General features: G+C 42.0%; 1 protein-coding gene across 4 annotated transcripts in view; it reads right to left on the bottom strand.

The window, feature by feature from the left end:
• Positions 1–8,951: 8,951 nt before the first annotated feature.
• Positions 8,952–17,084, bottom strand: part of ST8SIA5 (ST8 alpha-N-acetyl-neuraminide alpha-2,8-sialyltransferase 5) — a 47,715-nt gene continuing 39,582 nt past the window's right edge. For all 4 annotated transcript variants that reach the window (XM_087927539.1, XM_087927540.1, XM_087927541.1 and 1 more), the window contains 2 exons: positions 11,211–11,303; positions 8,952–9,609 (listed from right to left, as the gene is read on the bottom strand). In XM_087927539.1, the coding sequence (XP_087783665.1) occupies positions 9,141–9,609; positions 11,211–11,303 (562 nt within the window). In that variant the 3' untranslated portion in view covers positions 8,952–9,140. The remainder of the gene's footprint in view (positions 9,610–11,210; positions 11,304–17,084) is intronic.

The following is a 17,084-nucleotide window of genomic DNA, read 5'->3' as shown; positions in this document are numbered from 1 at the left end:
GAGTAAAGAGAATTTTCCAACAGTTAGAACAATTAATCGGTGGAAGAGCTTGCCTTCTGGAATTATGGATGCTCCATCACTAGGTTTTCAAAATGGACTGGACAGCCATTTGACTGGGATGATATAAGGTTTCCTCCCTTGAACAGGGGGGTTGGACTAGAAGACCTTCAAGGCCCCTTCCAGCCCTATGTTTTTTTCTGTCCCATGTTAATACCTTCTGAGAGATTGCTACGTACATCTTATGAACAAAAATATCATTAGTCCTTTTGCTGAGTGCTTTCAATTAGCTCATCTCAAAACTGGCTCCAATAATTGATAGGGACTTGTAGAATTAATACTGAATTGTTTGGATTGAAAGCTGTCCAATCATAAAAGTTGGCTAAGAAATGCATAGGATAAACAAATGCCTTTTAAAAAGATACATACCAATTTATGGTACATTTCCCATAAGCGAATACAGAAATTTGCTTGCGGGGGAAGAAAAAAACCCACCACACACGCGTACAATTTTTCAATTGCATTTCTTTTTGAAATGGAATTGACAGAAGTGGCTTTATTTGTTAAATGTTCGTCTCCCAAGCATAGTTAAAACACAGTAGCTGATGAAAATAACCCTGACTGCTATTTTTTCAAAAGATATGGCTTACATCGATTTATAGGCTTTCTTTCACATCATATAATACATTAAAGGGGAAAAAAACATCCAAATGATAAAAATTTATGTTTGAGGGCTTGAGCAAATGAATACTGGGTACAAACAGGACCATTAATGGATCTATAAACCCGGCGGGGGTGGGGGGGATTTTTTTCCTGCTTCCAAATCCTGGATCCAAGCCAGACAAATACAATCAATTGTACCTGTTTGTTGCATTTCTTAATTTGCATCCTAAGCTCTGTTAATAACACAAGAATAAACTGTCTCCACAAGAGAAGTTGTTGTCTTGCCCGTTATTCTTTTCCGTTTCCTTTCTCCATTTTCATGGAAATTTCTGACAAACCCACGACACCAGCAGAAGAAAATATATGTAGCTCAGGACTGAACTGCACAGTCCTTAGTGCTCTTCGAGCTTGGTTGCTCATTTGCAGGCATCTTGTTAGCCAACTAGGTAACATCATCAGTGCCAGTGAGAGTGGGGTTTGCTCCCTGTTTATGAATAGTAGCTTGCCCTGCCAAGTGTTGGTGAGAGTGTGGCTTTCTTCTTGGCGGCCTTTTCCTCCAAGATTCAAACTATGTCATGGCGCTCAATGGTACATAATCCCATTATAGGAACGAATGGGGAGTCTTTTGCTAGTCCCATCGCTTTCAAAATAAAAATCAATGTGCTTATTCCATGTTTATCCGTTTGTCTTCTGCAACCATACGCAATCTCTTTGACGTGTTGGCTACATGGGTAGTCCTCGACTTACAATTATTCATTTAGTGACCGTTCAAAGTTATACCGGCGCTGAAAAAAAGTGACTGATGACTGTTTTTCACACTTACGACCTTTACAGCATCCACACAGCCACATGATCAAAATTCAGAGGCTTGGCCACTGACTCATATTTATGACGGTTGCAGCGTTCTGGGGTCGCGTGATCCCCTTTTGCGACCTTCTGACAAGCCAATAGGGAAGCCAGATTCACTTAATGTTCTGGCCCAGGCTTCGTTCAATCGTAATTAATCCCAAACTTGTTTTAAAAGCAAGCTAACCCTGACGGCTATTTTATTGCAACGCTGGGAATTGTTTTCATTCCCAGCTGGAACTAATCTTAAACAGCCCCCCCAAGATAAGCACACACCTTTCAGTTCTGTGGAATGCGGCAAAAAACAGAAGCATCCAGTTAACTACAATATAAAAGAAACCAACCAAAGTACACAGGGCTTCAAGGAGGACTCAGAACCGATCAAACTACTTTGCTTCCTGCAAAGGTTTCGTCATCTTGGCCTGACTTTTATCCCTTATGGGAGGGGCAATCACCTCCCAGCCTTACTCCCAAGTCACCCCTTTTGTTTCGGCTGCTCTCGCCTTCCAGCAGCTCTGCGCATACGCACACTGGGAACAAGCTCCCCTGGGTCCTCTGCCTTGCTGCTGCCAGCCTCCAGAGGCTCCGGAGGCAGCACCCCACTTCCAGATGGTCCTGGCCCCATCTCTGCATCGGATGCAGAACCCTTGTCCGAATCCTCTCCAGACTCCCAGACTGGTCCCCTTTCTTCCCCACTGCTGTCTGCACCAGCTGCCGGAGAACCACAACACTTAACAACCGTGTTACTAATTTAACAAGCACGGTGATTCGCTTAACGACCGTGGCAAAATGGGGCAAAACTCACTTAACATCTTTTCCCGCTTAGCTATAAATTCACTGTCGAAGACTACCTGTAATGGGACAGCGCTTTCAAATTAAAAAGGAAATATGTTTATTCCATATTTATCAACTTGTCTCCGCAACCATATACAATCTCTTTGACAGGATGGCTATACTTCACAATGAACAGCAGTTAACAACAAATAAAGAACCCTAATCCATAAACATTTAAGAAAGTTCATGGCTTTCTAGAAAATGTTGAAACAATGGCCTTATGCTACAGGAAAAGACCCCCTGATAAAGTTTAATTTAACTGATATCTACTTGCATCCTTCCTGGATTCTCTATAACAGGGGTCTCCAACCTTGGCAACTTTAACCCTGGAGGACTTCCAAATTTTTGGTCCCAATTGTGAATGAGGACTATCTGGGTAGAGGATTGGATGATCTATGAAATTATTTCCAATGTTTATATTCTGTGATTCTAATTAGAAATTTTGTAGTTAAATTCATACAACGTGGCAAATTTGGCTGGCTTTAAGTTTTAACCTTACCTGGGGCCGTTTTCTGTCGCGTAACTACTGGCAGGTACAAGCATGGATTGTTCATTTAGTTTGTGATTTATTATATTGTCTGAACTCAGAAAATGGACTATTTCAGTATGTTTAAGCAAGCTGTATTGGTTGTTTAACATCTTTAGCTTTGTCAGAATTCAAGGTGGTTATTTTTTAAAAATGGGTTTAATTTTAATTAGCAATTCCGAAATGAAAAAGAGGATTTTTAAAAGTAATTTCAAATAACTCCTGGGAAAATAGCAAAGGGAAGCTATGGTCTTTTTTTTTTTTTAAGGGGGAAGTTAATTAGAGATAGAATAGGATGCAAAGTAATATACATCATTTCAAAATAATATTTTTTTTCCACTTGACCAGGTGATGATTATACCCATCATTGGTAATATGCTACTCAGATAGTCCTTGTTTTGAGTAACTGCCGTATATAATTCACAGGGGATTAAAAAAAGTAACTTTGCAACCAGTCCTTACATTTGTAATCTTCCCAGGTCTGTAAAGCAAAAGAAAGGTGAAGTAAGATTGTAAAATTGTGGCGTTTCTCTTAGCGACCACTTTGCTTAACGGCTGAGTTGCCAGTCTCAACAGTGATCTCTAAGCAAGCTCTACATATACAGATAGACCTCGACTGATAACCTACTTGTTTAGTGATGGCTGGAAGTTGCAACAAAAAGTAACTTATAACCATTTTTTCACCCGTACGACCCCATGATCACATGATCAAAATTTGAAGCCTGGGCAACTGGCTTGTAATTATGACAATTGTAGTTGCGTGATCCCCTTTGGCCACCTTCTGACAAGAAAAATCAAGGGAGAAGCCAGATTCACTTACAACGGTGCTACTGATTTAACAACTGCAGTGATTCGCTTAACAAGCGTGGCGAGAAAGATCGTAAAATGGGGCAAAACTCATTTAACAATGGTCTTGGTTAGCAACAGAACCTTGGGCTCCATCGTGGTTGTAAGTCAAGGGTTACCTGTACTCCATGCCTTTTGCCAATCACAATCCACTCCTTGAAAAGTTCTCCAATGGATCCTTGACTTATCCTGCTATTTGTCAGGATTCCGGCAGTTGCCCGAATGAAATCATGAGCCTTGAGCGGAGCTTTTAAAAACTTTGAAGGATTTATTAGGAGCTAACATGTCAGCATGACCTGTATGAAGCCCATTCTGAGGCATGTATTCACTGTCACCCTTGACTATGGTTTTCCCCCACCCTCTCTGGGTGTATCTTAGTTCATATTCTCCAACAAAACACTTCCATAGCCAAGAGTCCTCAATCACCTTCTCCAATTAGAGATTTGCACGGCAGAAATTCCAGTAGCTTAGTAATAATCTTTGCAAGATAAGAATGGAATGCACTTTCAGTTCCAAACTGCTGCACTGCTCTTTCATGGCATAGAAATATTTTACAAGTAGACACTATTCATTCTAGAAATAACATGCAGGCTTTCTTTGATATGCTTATGCTTGATTAGAAAGGGCCAGTTACTTGAGTCATCTAGAACTATGAATCAAATCAGGAATTCAAACCCACGGGTGAATTCCTGTCACAAACTGTAGCTCCTTTCTACTTGGGCAGGTCTACTATCGGGGAGTCGAGGCTTGGCAATGTGACCTGGTGCTTCTAGGCATGATTCAAGTTGACCTCACTTGCTTGGACTTTTAGCTTTTACCTCCTTGTGCTTCAGAGAAAGTTAGATGTGCTCATGAAACAGATGCAGGAGGGAGAAACCTCAGAGGTGATATTCAGCAAGTTCTGACCAGTTCTGGAGAACCTGTAGCAGAAATTTTGAGTAGTTCGGAGAACTGGTAGAGGATGAATTATAGGCCCACTTTGTCACTTCCGGTAATGCCGGAAGTGATGAAACGGGCCTATAATTCGGCCTGAAAAGCCTTATAGAGGCTTTTTCCAAGTCTCTGGGCAGGCCAAAAAAAGCCTCAAACCAGCCAAAAAAATCAACTGTGAGGTGCAGTGCAGGTAAGGGGGTGGGGTGTGGATTGCGCATGCATGCACAGGGAACGTGGGGAGGGGCGCACGCATTGCATTCTGGGTACTGGCATGTGAGGACGTACGCGCTGGCGGGCATGCAATTTTGGACACGGAAGCCCAAAAAGGTTAGCCACCGCTAGTCTCCTGCTTGAAAAGTGGGTTGGACTAGAAGACCTCCAAGGTTCCTTCCAGCTGATTCCTTATCTGCTTTTGTAGGGGGCCAGGGGAGGAATTTTGTTTCAGTGGGTCTTTTTCAGAAGGTGGTTGCTGCAGATGCATTAGCGCGTTCTATTTTAAGATTCTGTGCAGTTTATTTATTTATTTTTCCATGCGGTGATTTTCTATTCGACCGTAAGCCGACTTCTGTTAGCTAACATCTGCATAGCAGCTTCAGACAGATTTAGACAGGTTCCTGAACGTTTTCAAGAAATGGATTGTATTCAGAGGTACATGCAGGTAACCCACTCATTTAGCAACTGTTCAAAATTACAGCAGCACTTAAGAAGCGACTTACAACCAGTTCTTGCACTTACAACCATTGCCATGTCCCATGATCACGTGATCAAACTTTAGGGGATTGACAACTGTATACGGTAAGTATTTATGATGGTTGCTTTGTCCAGGAGTTATGTGATCACCCTTTGTGACCTTCCCAGCCTGTTTCTGACAAACAAAGTCGATTGGGGAAGCTGGATTTGCTTAACGATCGTATGATTCTCTTAACAACGGAAGTAATTCGCTTTAACAACCAATGGCAAAAAAGGTCATACAATTTCACAGGACTTAAGAACTGCCTGGCCTCATCATCATTTCTCCACCTTGCAGGGTGGAGTTTGGGCAACTGAATGGTGCCCAGCAGAGTGTTTTAATGGCCGGATGCCTTTCCTATTGCCAATGCGGAGTTTTGTTTTCAGCAGATATATTCTCTGTGTGCCCAGAGAGAGAAATATCTATCTCTATCTAGGATCGAACTCACAGCCTCCTGATTGTGAGGCAAGAGCTCCACCTCAAGGCCACCGCACCACTCCAGAACTGCCTTGCTTAGCAATGGCAATTCTGGTGGTCGTAAGTCGAGGACTACCTGTATGTTGGTTCCATGAAAATATTTAACAGAACACATACAGAATCTTGTTCCACATATGCTTATGGACTTTGGCACATATCTGTATAAACCTATGTACTACGGTGCATCTACTGCTATTCCCGACATGGCTCAATTTTACTGCATAAAAACTACAAAAATATATATATATATACTTTTTATTTTTATTGTTCTCCTATTGAGCATTTTTCTTCTGAAAGCGGACAAATATTCTGTCCATGCCATACAAAGGAAGTCACATTTCTGCAGAGTTTTCCAAAGTTTCAACTAGTTCATAGACATTCAAATTGGAAATTTCTGTCTATTTTGACTTTTGAGAATTGCAGAGGAATGTGGCTTCCTTCGTCTGAGATGGGACAGAAATATGGTCCAACGACTGAACGACACATTTAATTAGGCGAAATGGTTTTTTCACAATAATGAAATAAGCACTTTCTTTTTCATATAAATGGCTATTCCCGCTTGAAGCAAAGGTGAGTGGTGAACCTTCAGGTCCCTGAGATGTACATTGCTAAAGTCCAATTGCAACTCATGGAAAATTCAGCATGTAATTCCCATCCATTTTCAAAAAGAAATTAAAGATGCCATAGGCCAGATCAGCCACCTTCTCTTCCTAACATCTGCCTCTCCAACCGTCCATTACATTATAATCCTGTTGTATGATCCCATCACTGCAGATTTTGTGCATGGTGTGTCTAAAAAAATACACCTGCACCAAAAAAAAATTGTCATCTTCTGCCTTAGAAGATGGGCCATGCCCTGTGCACTGATTAAAAGTAAGTATTTCCCTGTCCAGTCGTATCCAACTGTAGAGGAGTGGTGCTTATCTCCGTTTCTTGGTCAAGGGAGCCAGTGTTGTCCAAAGACACATCCGTGGTCCTGTGGCCAACATGACTATACTCCAAAGGCACAGAGAATGCTGGTACCTTCCCACCGAAGTGGAACCTATTAATCTACTCGCATTTGCATGCTTGTGCTCTGATTAAACTGGGCTAAATCATAACACATGTTGTGCTTTGTTTTTCGACCTCCTACTGTCCTCTGGAAGGTCAAAATGGATGAAGGGAAGGACAACTATCCTGCTGAATGAGAGCTAAAGTTTACGTAGTCCATAGTTTTGATTCCTGAAGGACTTTTGCACGATGTTCAGAGACGACGTAAGGAAGCTGGGGGAACTATCATTCTGACTGTTTTATGCAAGAGGGAAAGAGTGGTAGGAGAAGGCCAGACAGAGCCTGAAGGCGGAGTCAAGAGAGGAACCAGCCTGGAATCCTTCTGTTTCCACAAGCGGTCCAAATCCAATCTCTCTTGAATTCCATTAACTCCTGCCTAGCACAATTTAGTGCTGATTGTTAATTGGACAGGTGGGATTTTCCAGACTTATGACCTGTTCCAGGTCTGTCTCTCTCTCTCTCAACCCCAAACCCAAGTGAGTTCAAATCTCCTGCCTGCCCCTCACATGCCCCTGTTGGAGTCTGAATCTGAGGAGGAAGATGAACAGCTGACGGGGAGTGTGGCTCTATGGGCTGTGGAGGAAACTGGGGGAGGGCAAAATCAGGCTGGGCAGAGCAGGGGAGAGGTAGAACAAGGGAGAGGGAGTTCAGAGGAAGACCCAGGCCCACTCCCTCTTCATCCTATGCCATGCAGGGAAGAATGGAGAAGAGAGCAACATGGGCTGCCTGGCTTATGGGAGAGGAAGGGGCCCTGATTCCCTTCATTAGCCACACCTGGGAAGAAAGTTTAAATGCATGCTGAGTGCGGCATCTGCTGGGAACATATGTGAGTTTATCTTGTGTTGACTTTGGTTATCTGTGTTCCTGGCATTTTCCCAACCGTGTTGAATTCCTTCACGTCTGGAATTCCTTCTCCTGCCCTGCCAGACTAATTACCTCCTCTTGCCTTGATTGGACTGATAGTTACAGTTTTTGTTGACCACATTTTGGACTTGATTGAGTGAGCTCCCGTTCCTTGTCCCAGCTTCTGCCAACCTAGCAGTTTGAAAGCATGTAAAAATGCAAGTAGAAAAATAGGGACCCCTTTGGTGGGAAGGGAACAGCGTTCTATGCGCCTTCGGGGTTTAGTCATGCCGGCCACATGACCACGGAGACGTTTTCAGTCAGCACTGGCTCTTCAGCTTTGTAACGGAGATGAGCACCGCCCCCTAGAGCCAGAAACGATTAGCATATATGTGCAAGGGGAACCTTTACCTTTAAGCTGAACATGGCTAAGAGAAATGTGGCAGCTTGAGAAGGTAGTCAGTGGGAGGAAGGAGAACAGATGTGTATCCTTTCAAACACCGTTGGCCATCTTCTTCACAACAGTGTTATCTGTGGGGACACTAGAATGGAAGAAAGAAAGGAAGGAACGAAGGAAGAAATGAAGGAAGGAAGGAGGGAAGGAGGGAGGAAGGAAGAAAGGAAGGAAGGAAGGAAGGAGGAGGAAGGAAGGAAGGAAGGAAGGAAGAAATGAAGGAAGAAGGTAGGGAAGGAAGGAAAGAGAGGGAAGGAAGGAAGGAAGGAAGGAAGGAAGGAAGGAAGGAAGGAGGGTAGGAAGGAAGGAAGGAAGGAAGGAAGAAGGAAGGAAGGAAGGAAGGGAAGGGAGGGAGGAAGGAAGGAAGGAAGGAAGGAAGGAAGGAAGGAAGGAAGGAAGGAAGGAAGGAGTACAGAAACCATGCTTCTTACGCTGAAGCCTCTCATGAATCCTGTCCTAATTCACAGCTGCTTTGCAAAACAACCCTTTTGAAGGAATTGCCCGCTTGTCAGGTTTGATGCCATCCTAGAAATGAAATACTGAATCCCTAAAGTGATGTGCTCTATTTCTACTGTAAAATCTTTAGGCTAATGTGCTTTTACTTGCTGGAGGCTCCAAGGCAGGACGCTCATTCCTGCCACACGAAGATGTGCTTCACCCAAAAGACAACAGCCCAACATGGCTGATGATGAGGGGGGCGAAAAAAGAGGAAGGCAGGCCACCAACTCTGAAGGAAAGCAAAACCTGACGAGAAAGAGAAGCTCAAATATTATTGCATAATTTTCTTGAAAGCATTAAAATTCATTTGCACAGAGCGCCTGGCCCAACGGTTGATCCTGCCCGCTAATTTACTTTTCTGCTTCAGAATGTGGCAAAAGACCCCAAAACACCTATATTTCGCTTTAAAAAGAAAAGGGAAACAATCCATCCGCTGAATTGGATCAGGAGTAGCTGCAGGCCTCCGTGTGGACTCTTAAAACCCCTCTGCTGTGCAGACGGAGGAAGTTGAACATCTCTGAAGGCATGGCATGAAATCCGGGCCGAGGTTTGACGTTGTCGTAATAATGATGAGTTATAAATATCCCTGAGGGGTTCATGGGGAAACCCCAAAACCCGAAGAGGTGCACCTCTTCACACAGCTCCAAGGCGGCCGTCACAAGTATCAGCCCCGTGGTGATGCGCTTCGCCCGCACCCCTTGAGTCAACCAGTAGCGGGAAACGTTCGTGAGATATTTGGGGTGGAAAAAGTAGACGGCCTTCCTGGATTGGAAGTCATCCAGGACGTACCTGACCCTGAGGGAGACGTCGGTGTTGTGGGTGTTGTAGAAGGCGGGAAGCAACACGGAGGCGTTTTCGTACGCTTTCAGCACTTGGTAAAAAGGCCTCCTCCATTTCTCCAGCCTCTGGAACCTGGTATAATTTGCAAGAGGGAGCACAAGAAGAGTAAACACAGAGTAAAGTACTGAGCAATCTAATATGACCTTTAAAATTCTCCTCGGATTAAAAAAAAAAAAGCACGTTACAATTAAGAGTTTTAGGGTGGACTCCTTGGAATCTGTGAGACACAAACTCCTCATGGAAATGTCAACTGTCTCTAAGGTATGGAAAAAGGAATGAAAATCAGAAATTGTGGTTTTTGTCAAATGGCAGGGACGTTTTTTTTCCCTTTTAAGATCCAACTCTGGAACCCCCCGAGCCCTCTGGAGATTGAAGGGTTGGCTTCTGAGTCGAGTTTTCAGTTCCAGACACTATAAAATCAGGAATAAATGCTAAATAAATCTCCTTACTGTTCTCCTATAGTTCAAAATGTAGAGGAGGATGCAAAACAGAACAGATGAAGCCATCTTAAGGCAGGAGGATGGAAGGGAGGGAGGGAGGGAGAAAAAGAAAGAGGGAGAGGAAAGGAAGGAAGGAAGGAAGGAAGGAAGGAAGGAAGGAAGGAAGGAAGGAAGGAAGGACGGAAGGAAGGAAGGCAGGCAAGGAAGGAAGGAAATTAGGAAGGAAAATAAAAGAAAGAGGGAGGGAGAAAGGGAAGGAAGGAAGGAAGAAAGGAAGGAAGGAAAGGAAGGAAGGAAGGAAGGAAGGAAGGAAGGAAGGAAGGAAGGAAGGAAGGAAAGAAGGAAGGAAGGAAGGAAAGAAGGAAGGAAGGAAGCCAGGAAGGAAATTAGGAAGGAAAATAAAAGAAAGAGGGAGGAGAAAGGAAGAAGAAGGAAGGAAGGAAGGAAGGAAGGAAGGAAGGAAGGAAGGAAGGAAGGAAGGAAGGAAGGAAGGAAGGCCAAGGGAAGGAAGGAAATTAGGAAGGAAAATAAAAGAAAGAGGGAGGGAGAAAGGGAAGGAAGGAAGGAAGGAAGGAAGGAAGGAAGGAAGGAAGGAAGGAAGGAAAGAAGGAAGGAAGGAAGGAAGGAAGCCAAGGAAAGGAGGGAAGGAAAATAGGAAGGAAAATAAAAGAAAGAGGGAGGGAGCAAGGGAGGGAAGAAAAAAATGCCAGGGAAAGGAAGGGAGGAAAATAGGAAGGAAAATAAAAGAAAGAGGGGAGGGAGAAAGGAAGGAAGGAAGGAAGGAAGGAAGGAAGGAAGGAAGGAAGGAAGGAAGGAAGGAAGGAAGGGAAGGAAAGCCAAAGAAAGGAAGGAAGGAAATTAGGAAGGAAAATAAAAGAAAGAGGGAGGGAAGGAGGGAGGGAGGAAAACCAAGGAAAGGAAGATAAAAATAAAAGAAGCAAAATTAGGGCGGGAGGGAATGAGGGAGAGAGGAAAGAAAAGCAAGGGAAAGAGAGAATACCCAAAGAGAAAAGAGAACACGCGTGGGCCGAAGTCCACATGCCTCCTTTCAATTGCAGGCATTTCCCCTGATGACAAGGAGGCTCCGATGACTCTCATTTCCAGTTGCTATGAAATTACACCGTCCAGAGCCACCGAGTGCCAGAGCAAATCGGAAGACACGGCTCCTTCTTTCTCACGCAGGTGAATTTCCCAGAGGCTCAGGAGGGAAAAAGAGGCTGGGAAACCACTGACCTTTCCATGATTATGCTGGGATTGACTGTCACGACATTAGTCTTTACGCCAACATCTGCCACATATTTCCTCGATATGGGAGGCAAATTGCATCTGTAGGAGAAAAAGGAGCCCCGGAAAAGATCGCAGGGTTATTTTATTTTATTTTAATTGTAACCCTCTCCTCCCTCTCCCTCCCCCATCCATCCCAAACGTCATTTTACACAGTGCCAAAAACAGCCAACCCAGCAAAGCCAGCTGGGGACTCTGCAGCCTTTGGGTTTTGAGCCAGGGTCTTCAAACTTGGCAAGTTTAAGACTTGTGGACTTCAACCCCCAGAATTCCTGAGCTACCATGACTGGAGGAGGAATTCTGGGAGTTGAAGTCCACAAGTCTTAAAGCTGCCATGTTTGAAGACCCCTAGCTGGATCTTGACTAGCTGGATACCCGGCGTGCTTTGCTCTGAAACTATGTGGTCGGGCTCGGTTTTTGGGGAGGAAAATAAGGGGGAGAAATTCTGCCTCTGCCTACCAGCATCCATCGGTATTCATCTGGCTAGCGTCCTGTCAGTGTGTGACAACATTGTGGGCTGTTTGGAAACTGAAACAGTATTTGCTATGTGAGCAAGGAGGAGACAGCAAGGAGCCTGGGCGTGGCTTAGCTCAGCTGTTCTGTACTAAAGCTGCTTGCTGATGTGAAACTAAAACTGAAACTCCTCTCCTTGTGTTTTGCATTTGGAAGAGATTTCTTTTCAGGTGGGGAGGGGGAGTAGAACTCCTTAGTAGTAGAGCATGTTAATAATAATATAAGAAATACTAACGCTCTGATGGTCATTTGGAAAAAATCCTTTCTTAGTGAGCACCTAGAAGCCAAGAGGAACATAGATGCCAAATTTCAAGTTTGTAGGCTTTACGGTTCTGGAGATTTTTGTGATGATGCGTGAATGGTATTTCGCTTTTATATATATAGATTTCAATTTAGAAGTGGCCCAACTATAGACAATTCTGGGCAGCTTATATTTTAAATTGTATGGAACAACAAAATAGGAGTGGAAACCTGAATTGTATCTTCTGGGGATAATTAAACGGGAATATCCTCTCAAAGTAAGGTACCTGATCATTTTATACTAACAGCGGCACAAATCTCACTGGCACAATATTGGAAAATGCCCATTTTACCACCTATACATATTATTATTCAGAAGATCTGTGAATGTGCCGAAATGGAAAGGCTCACACTAAAACTAAAAGGAAAAGATGATTCTGAATTTTATTCGATTTGGGATAAATGGTACAACTGGATAGACCGTAAGAAAAAGAATGTATAAAATAAACGAACATAGGAAACGTATTATTACATATATATCTAATTGATAGGAATTTGTAAAATATTAGTTTTATTTCTTTTTCATTGAATAAACATTATAAAGGACTCATTTACAAAATAACAGAGTTATAATCCAATAATAACCATAGACAATTAGATAATATATAATATAGATAGTATTTAGTTTATAAGGGATGAGGAATATTTGCCATTCAGTACCTGTTATGAGTTACTTAAATCACTATCAAATGTATTAGAGAGAAATATGAATTGTACTGATGTCTATTTGTATGACTATTACATTTTAATGCCTGTATATTCGTATATTTTAATCTTTTGTACTAAATAAAGTATTTTTTTAAAAGAAAATAAAAAAGGAACAACAAAATAGAAGAAGAAAAAACGAATAATCAGAAAAAAGACATAAAACACACACATACACATACACAATGGAAGTTCAACAGCCACACTATCCTCAGGCCTGGAATAGCCAGATGTTCAAAATTTTAATCTTTCCTAAGTGTCTATGAAATTCAAAGGGAGTTGGATTTAGTTCGCTTGCGGCTATGATTCTAGGCTAGTGCCTCTTTTGACTCCTTCTGCAGGTTCTGCTACTCTTCCTATACTAATACATTCATTTGATTCTGCAGGGCAGTGCCATCTTTCTCTCTTTAACTTTTTCTTCTTCTTTTTTTTCCAAATAAAGAAAGAAAGAGAAAGAGCAATAGGAAAAAATGAACGTTTTCCAAAAAGCAGGCACTCTGTGGACTTCTTCCAAACCCTGAATGAGACACACAATTATATAAGGAATGTCTAATTGGGAGCATTTTTAGCTTTTAGCCTGTGAGCAAGATCCACATGGAAACTAAGCTGCTACTACCAGGGTCCCCCTCAGAATATCTAAATAAATTTCAGTTAAATCCCAAATCTACAGTATCTATTTTCCTTAGATTGTTAAATACCTCCAATTACTGACGTTGCCTTGGAAAATTGAATTAGTATTTCGGATAAAATGATCACAAGATTATTTGAGATTATTTTTTTTCTTCTTCTTGATTATAAGTTCCTTATCTCATCCCTTTCAACCACATGGTTTGAACTGTCTTTCTAGCCCATTCTGCAAGTCTGCTTTTTATTTTATCCTCAAAGAACAGCTGGAAGCTGAATTTGTAATCAAGGCAAGGGAAGATTTGCAGAAACCAAAGTACAAGATATAATTAGGAATCCTTAATTTGTCACTCATCTCCAATGCAGTACAGGGTTTTCTTCTTTATTTCATTTTATGATGAAGAATGCATTTTACCGCTTTGGTCTAGTTGTTAAGTAACCATGCTAGAAAGCAAGGGACTCTGAGTTCAAGTCCTGCCTTAGCCATGAAAACAGGCTGGGTGACTTTGGGCCAATCATTAAGCGACAGTGAATTCTAGTCCCACTTTAGTCTTAAAAGTCAGCTGAGTGATCTTGGGCCAGTCACTTTCTCTCAACCCAACCCACCTTACAAAGTTGTTGTAATCGGGAAAATAGGAGGAGGAAGGGATGTTAAAAATAGGAGGAGGAGGAAGGGATGAACCACAGTGGCGCAGTGGTTAAAGTGCAGTACTGCAGGCTACTTCTGCTGCCTGCTGGCTGCCTGCAATTTGGCAGTTCAACTCCCACCAGGCTCAAGGTTGACTCAGCCTTCCGAGGTTGATAAAATGAAGACCCAGATTATTGGGGTCAATAGGCTGACTCTATAAACTGTTTAGAGAGGGCTGCAAAACACTGTAAAGCAATATATAAGTCTAAGTGCTAGTGCTATGTTGGATATGTTCGCCATCTTAGCAATTTTTAAAATAATAAAGGCGGGATATAAGTAAATGTAGTGTTTGCACACCAGTACAACCTGTGCAGAGTTGAATACCCCTCTAACGTGGAAGTGTTGGCAGGATTCCCTATGATATTTATGTCAAAAATTGAATAAAATCTGGGTTTTAAGAGGTTGTTTTTGGCAGTTTTTTAGCTGGTTGCTAGTCACAATTGCAAAGAATTGTCCATTTGTATGATGAATCTAGCGTTGCTTGGAAGATGACGTACAGAGTTTATCCATCCTGAACTAGAAGATGCAGCTAATACTGTATCACAGAAGATAGAAACAAGATTCAGAATATTGGATGGAAAAATAGCCCAACTGCCACCGTCTGTGAGACTAGGATGAAGCTGCTGTGCCTAAAGATGAAGTAGACACTGTCAGAGTATATTCATTAACTGGCAGAGACATGGTTAACAAAGTAAGCATGGCAACAGACTAGCCAATGGGAGCTGACAGCCTGGGTGTGGTTTGGCTCTGTGCGCTTTGCCGAGAATTGAAAGTGAAACTAACTTGCCTGCCATCTAAACGGAAAGTGTTCTGTTCTGAGCCTTCTGAGCTGCTGCTTGTGTTTTTGCTTACGCTATGTTGAAAGAATCTACGAATGGTATTATAAACTTTACTCATGCTAATATGTTTATAAAGAAGTTAATGATCCTGCTGAATCAGTCATCTGTGTGTTTTCTGGACTTGAATTTCTGCTGCAAACTCTTAACAGACACCTAAGGATGGACAAATCCCCGGAATCTGATCTAAAAGATCCCTGTGGGAAGTAGGTAAAGAGGAACTGAATAATTAAGGAAGCAAAGGACAAATGTCACTTGAAATCAAACAGAAGAATTTGGGCCAAAGCACATGGGAAATCCCTCAAAGCGCGTGATCACTGAACCGGTTGTTATACCAGTGGAATCCCATCCCTGCTCCAAGATCTCTTCCAACTCTGTTATTCTGTTATATACGGAACACATACTATACAAAGTATAGTTCAATGCATGAAATGATGATAGAATTCTTTATTCTTTATTGGACAAGTGTGATTGGACACACAAGGAATTTGTCTTGGTGCAAATGCTCTCAGAGTACATAAAATAAAAGATAACATTCGTCAAGAGTCCAGAATCATCAGGTACAACACTTAATAAAAGTCATAGGGGACAATAAGCAATCCAATCATACTAGAAAATAGTCGAACTAATAAGGGTCAGTATTGACCAAGTCAGTAAATTCATCAATTCAAATATAATCTCCCAAATTATTTTAGAATGGGGGGATTCCTTGAACTTTTGTTCACTTGTCCACTCTTGTTTATAGGCCGCTGACCTCAGTAGAACAAAACCAATGAACACAAAATAAATGGATCTGATAGGAGAGGGACACAGAGAGAAGGGGGATTAAATTAACATTCTGTCCCGGCTTCTCAACCCTGCTGTGATCCATGGCTTCATAATGCTGAGACAATAGTCAACCATTGGATCAATTCAACTAAACAAGTTATGTCCCTCTGATGTAACTTGGCTGTGTTTTGGAGAAAATAAGGGGAAAAAATTATTTTGCCTGCAGGCCACAGCTTCAAACATCACCAGCAAAAATGACTTGAAATGGATCCAAGAATCAATTTTATCTTAAGTTAGCAGAATCAGAAATGATTTCCTGTCCTTTCTTCTTTAATTGTGTCTTAAATCTCTACATTAACAATCTTGGAAGAACTTGGGGCTGTTTTGGAGACATAAAGCTAATGATATTTTTTCTAAAAATAATTGAAAGTCATTGTATACACTTTAATTTTTTTTTCCAGTTATGAATTGTTTATCAAGAGGCTAAAGGCAGAAAAGCAGAAAAGCAATAAACCTTTAAATTTGTGGGGTTTTATTTTAATGGTTGGGTTGAGATCATCTACTATTGCTATTTACTGTTGTTTTTTCTGTTATTTTGCCTTTAAAGAGCTAATCAATTTGCAGGTATAAAGTTGTCCATTATTTTCCACAATTTAATAGTCAAAAACATTGACATAAGCATGTAAATTCACACTATTGTCTTATCATCTCTGACTTTTGAAAAAAAAAATTGATTGCCATAGGCCTTTAAAGGTAAAGGTTTCCCTCACACATACATGCTAGTCATTTCCGGCTCTAGGGGGCGGTGCTCATCTCCGTTACAAAGCCGAAGAGCCAGCGCTGTCCGAAGACGTCTCCGAGGTCATGTGGCCGGCATGACTAAACGCTGTTAAGGCGCACGGAATGCTGTTGCCTTCCCAGCAAGGGGGTCCCTATTTTTCTATTTGCATTTTTAACATGCTTTCGAACTGCTAGGTTGGCGGAAGCTGGGACAAGGAAAGGGAGCTCACTCCGTTATGCGGCGCTAGGGATTCGAACTGCCGAACAGCCAGCCTTTCTGATCGACAAGCTCAGCATCTTAGCCACTGAGCCGCTTCATCCCTTAAAGAGCCCTAGTCCTTATGAATTCATTTCCAGTTGCTTCTGTATAGGAGCTTAGTAAATGAAGTGTGGAGAAAAAAAACCTGAAAAGTTATCTATACCTTCATTAGAAATTTAGCAGCAATAGCAATACAGTCACTGTATATAAAAATAGAATAGAATGGAATAGAATACTTCATTGGCCAAGTGTGATTGGACACAGTGGTGGGATTCTAATTTTTTACTACCGGTTCTGTGGGCGTGGCTTGGTGGGCGTGGCAGGGGAAGGATACTGTAAAATCTCCAGTC

This window comes from Pseudonaja textilis, chromosome 2, assembly GCF_049901715.1.
Source record: "Pseudonaja textilis isolate UNSWEBS1 chromosome 2, rPseTex1.2, whole genome shotgun sequence".
Lineage (NCBI taxonomy): Eukaryota > Metazoa > Chordata > Lepidosauria > Squamata > Elapidae > Pseudonaja > Pseudonaja textilis.
The sequence above is the reverse complement of the archived record's forward strand: the minus strand, read 5'-3'. Positions and strand labels throughout refer to the sequence as shown.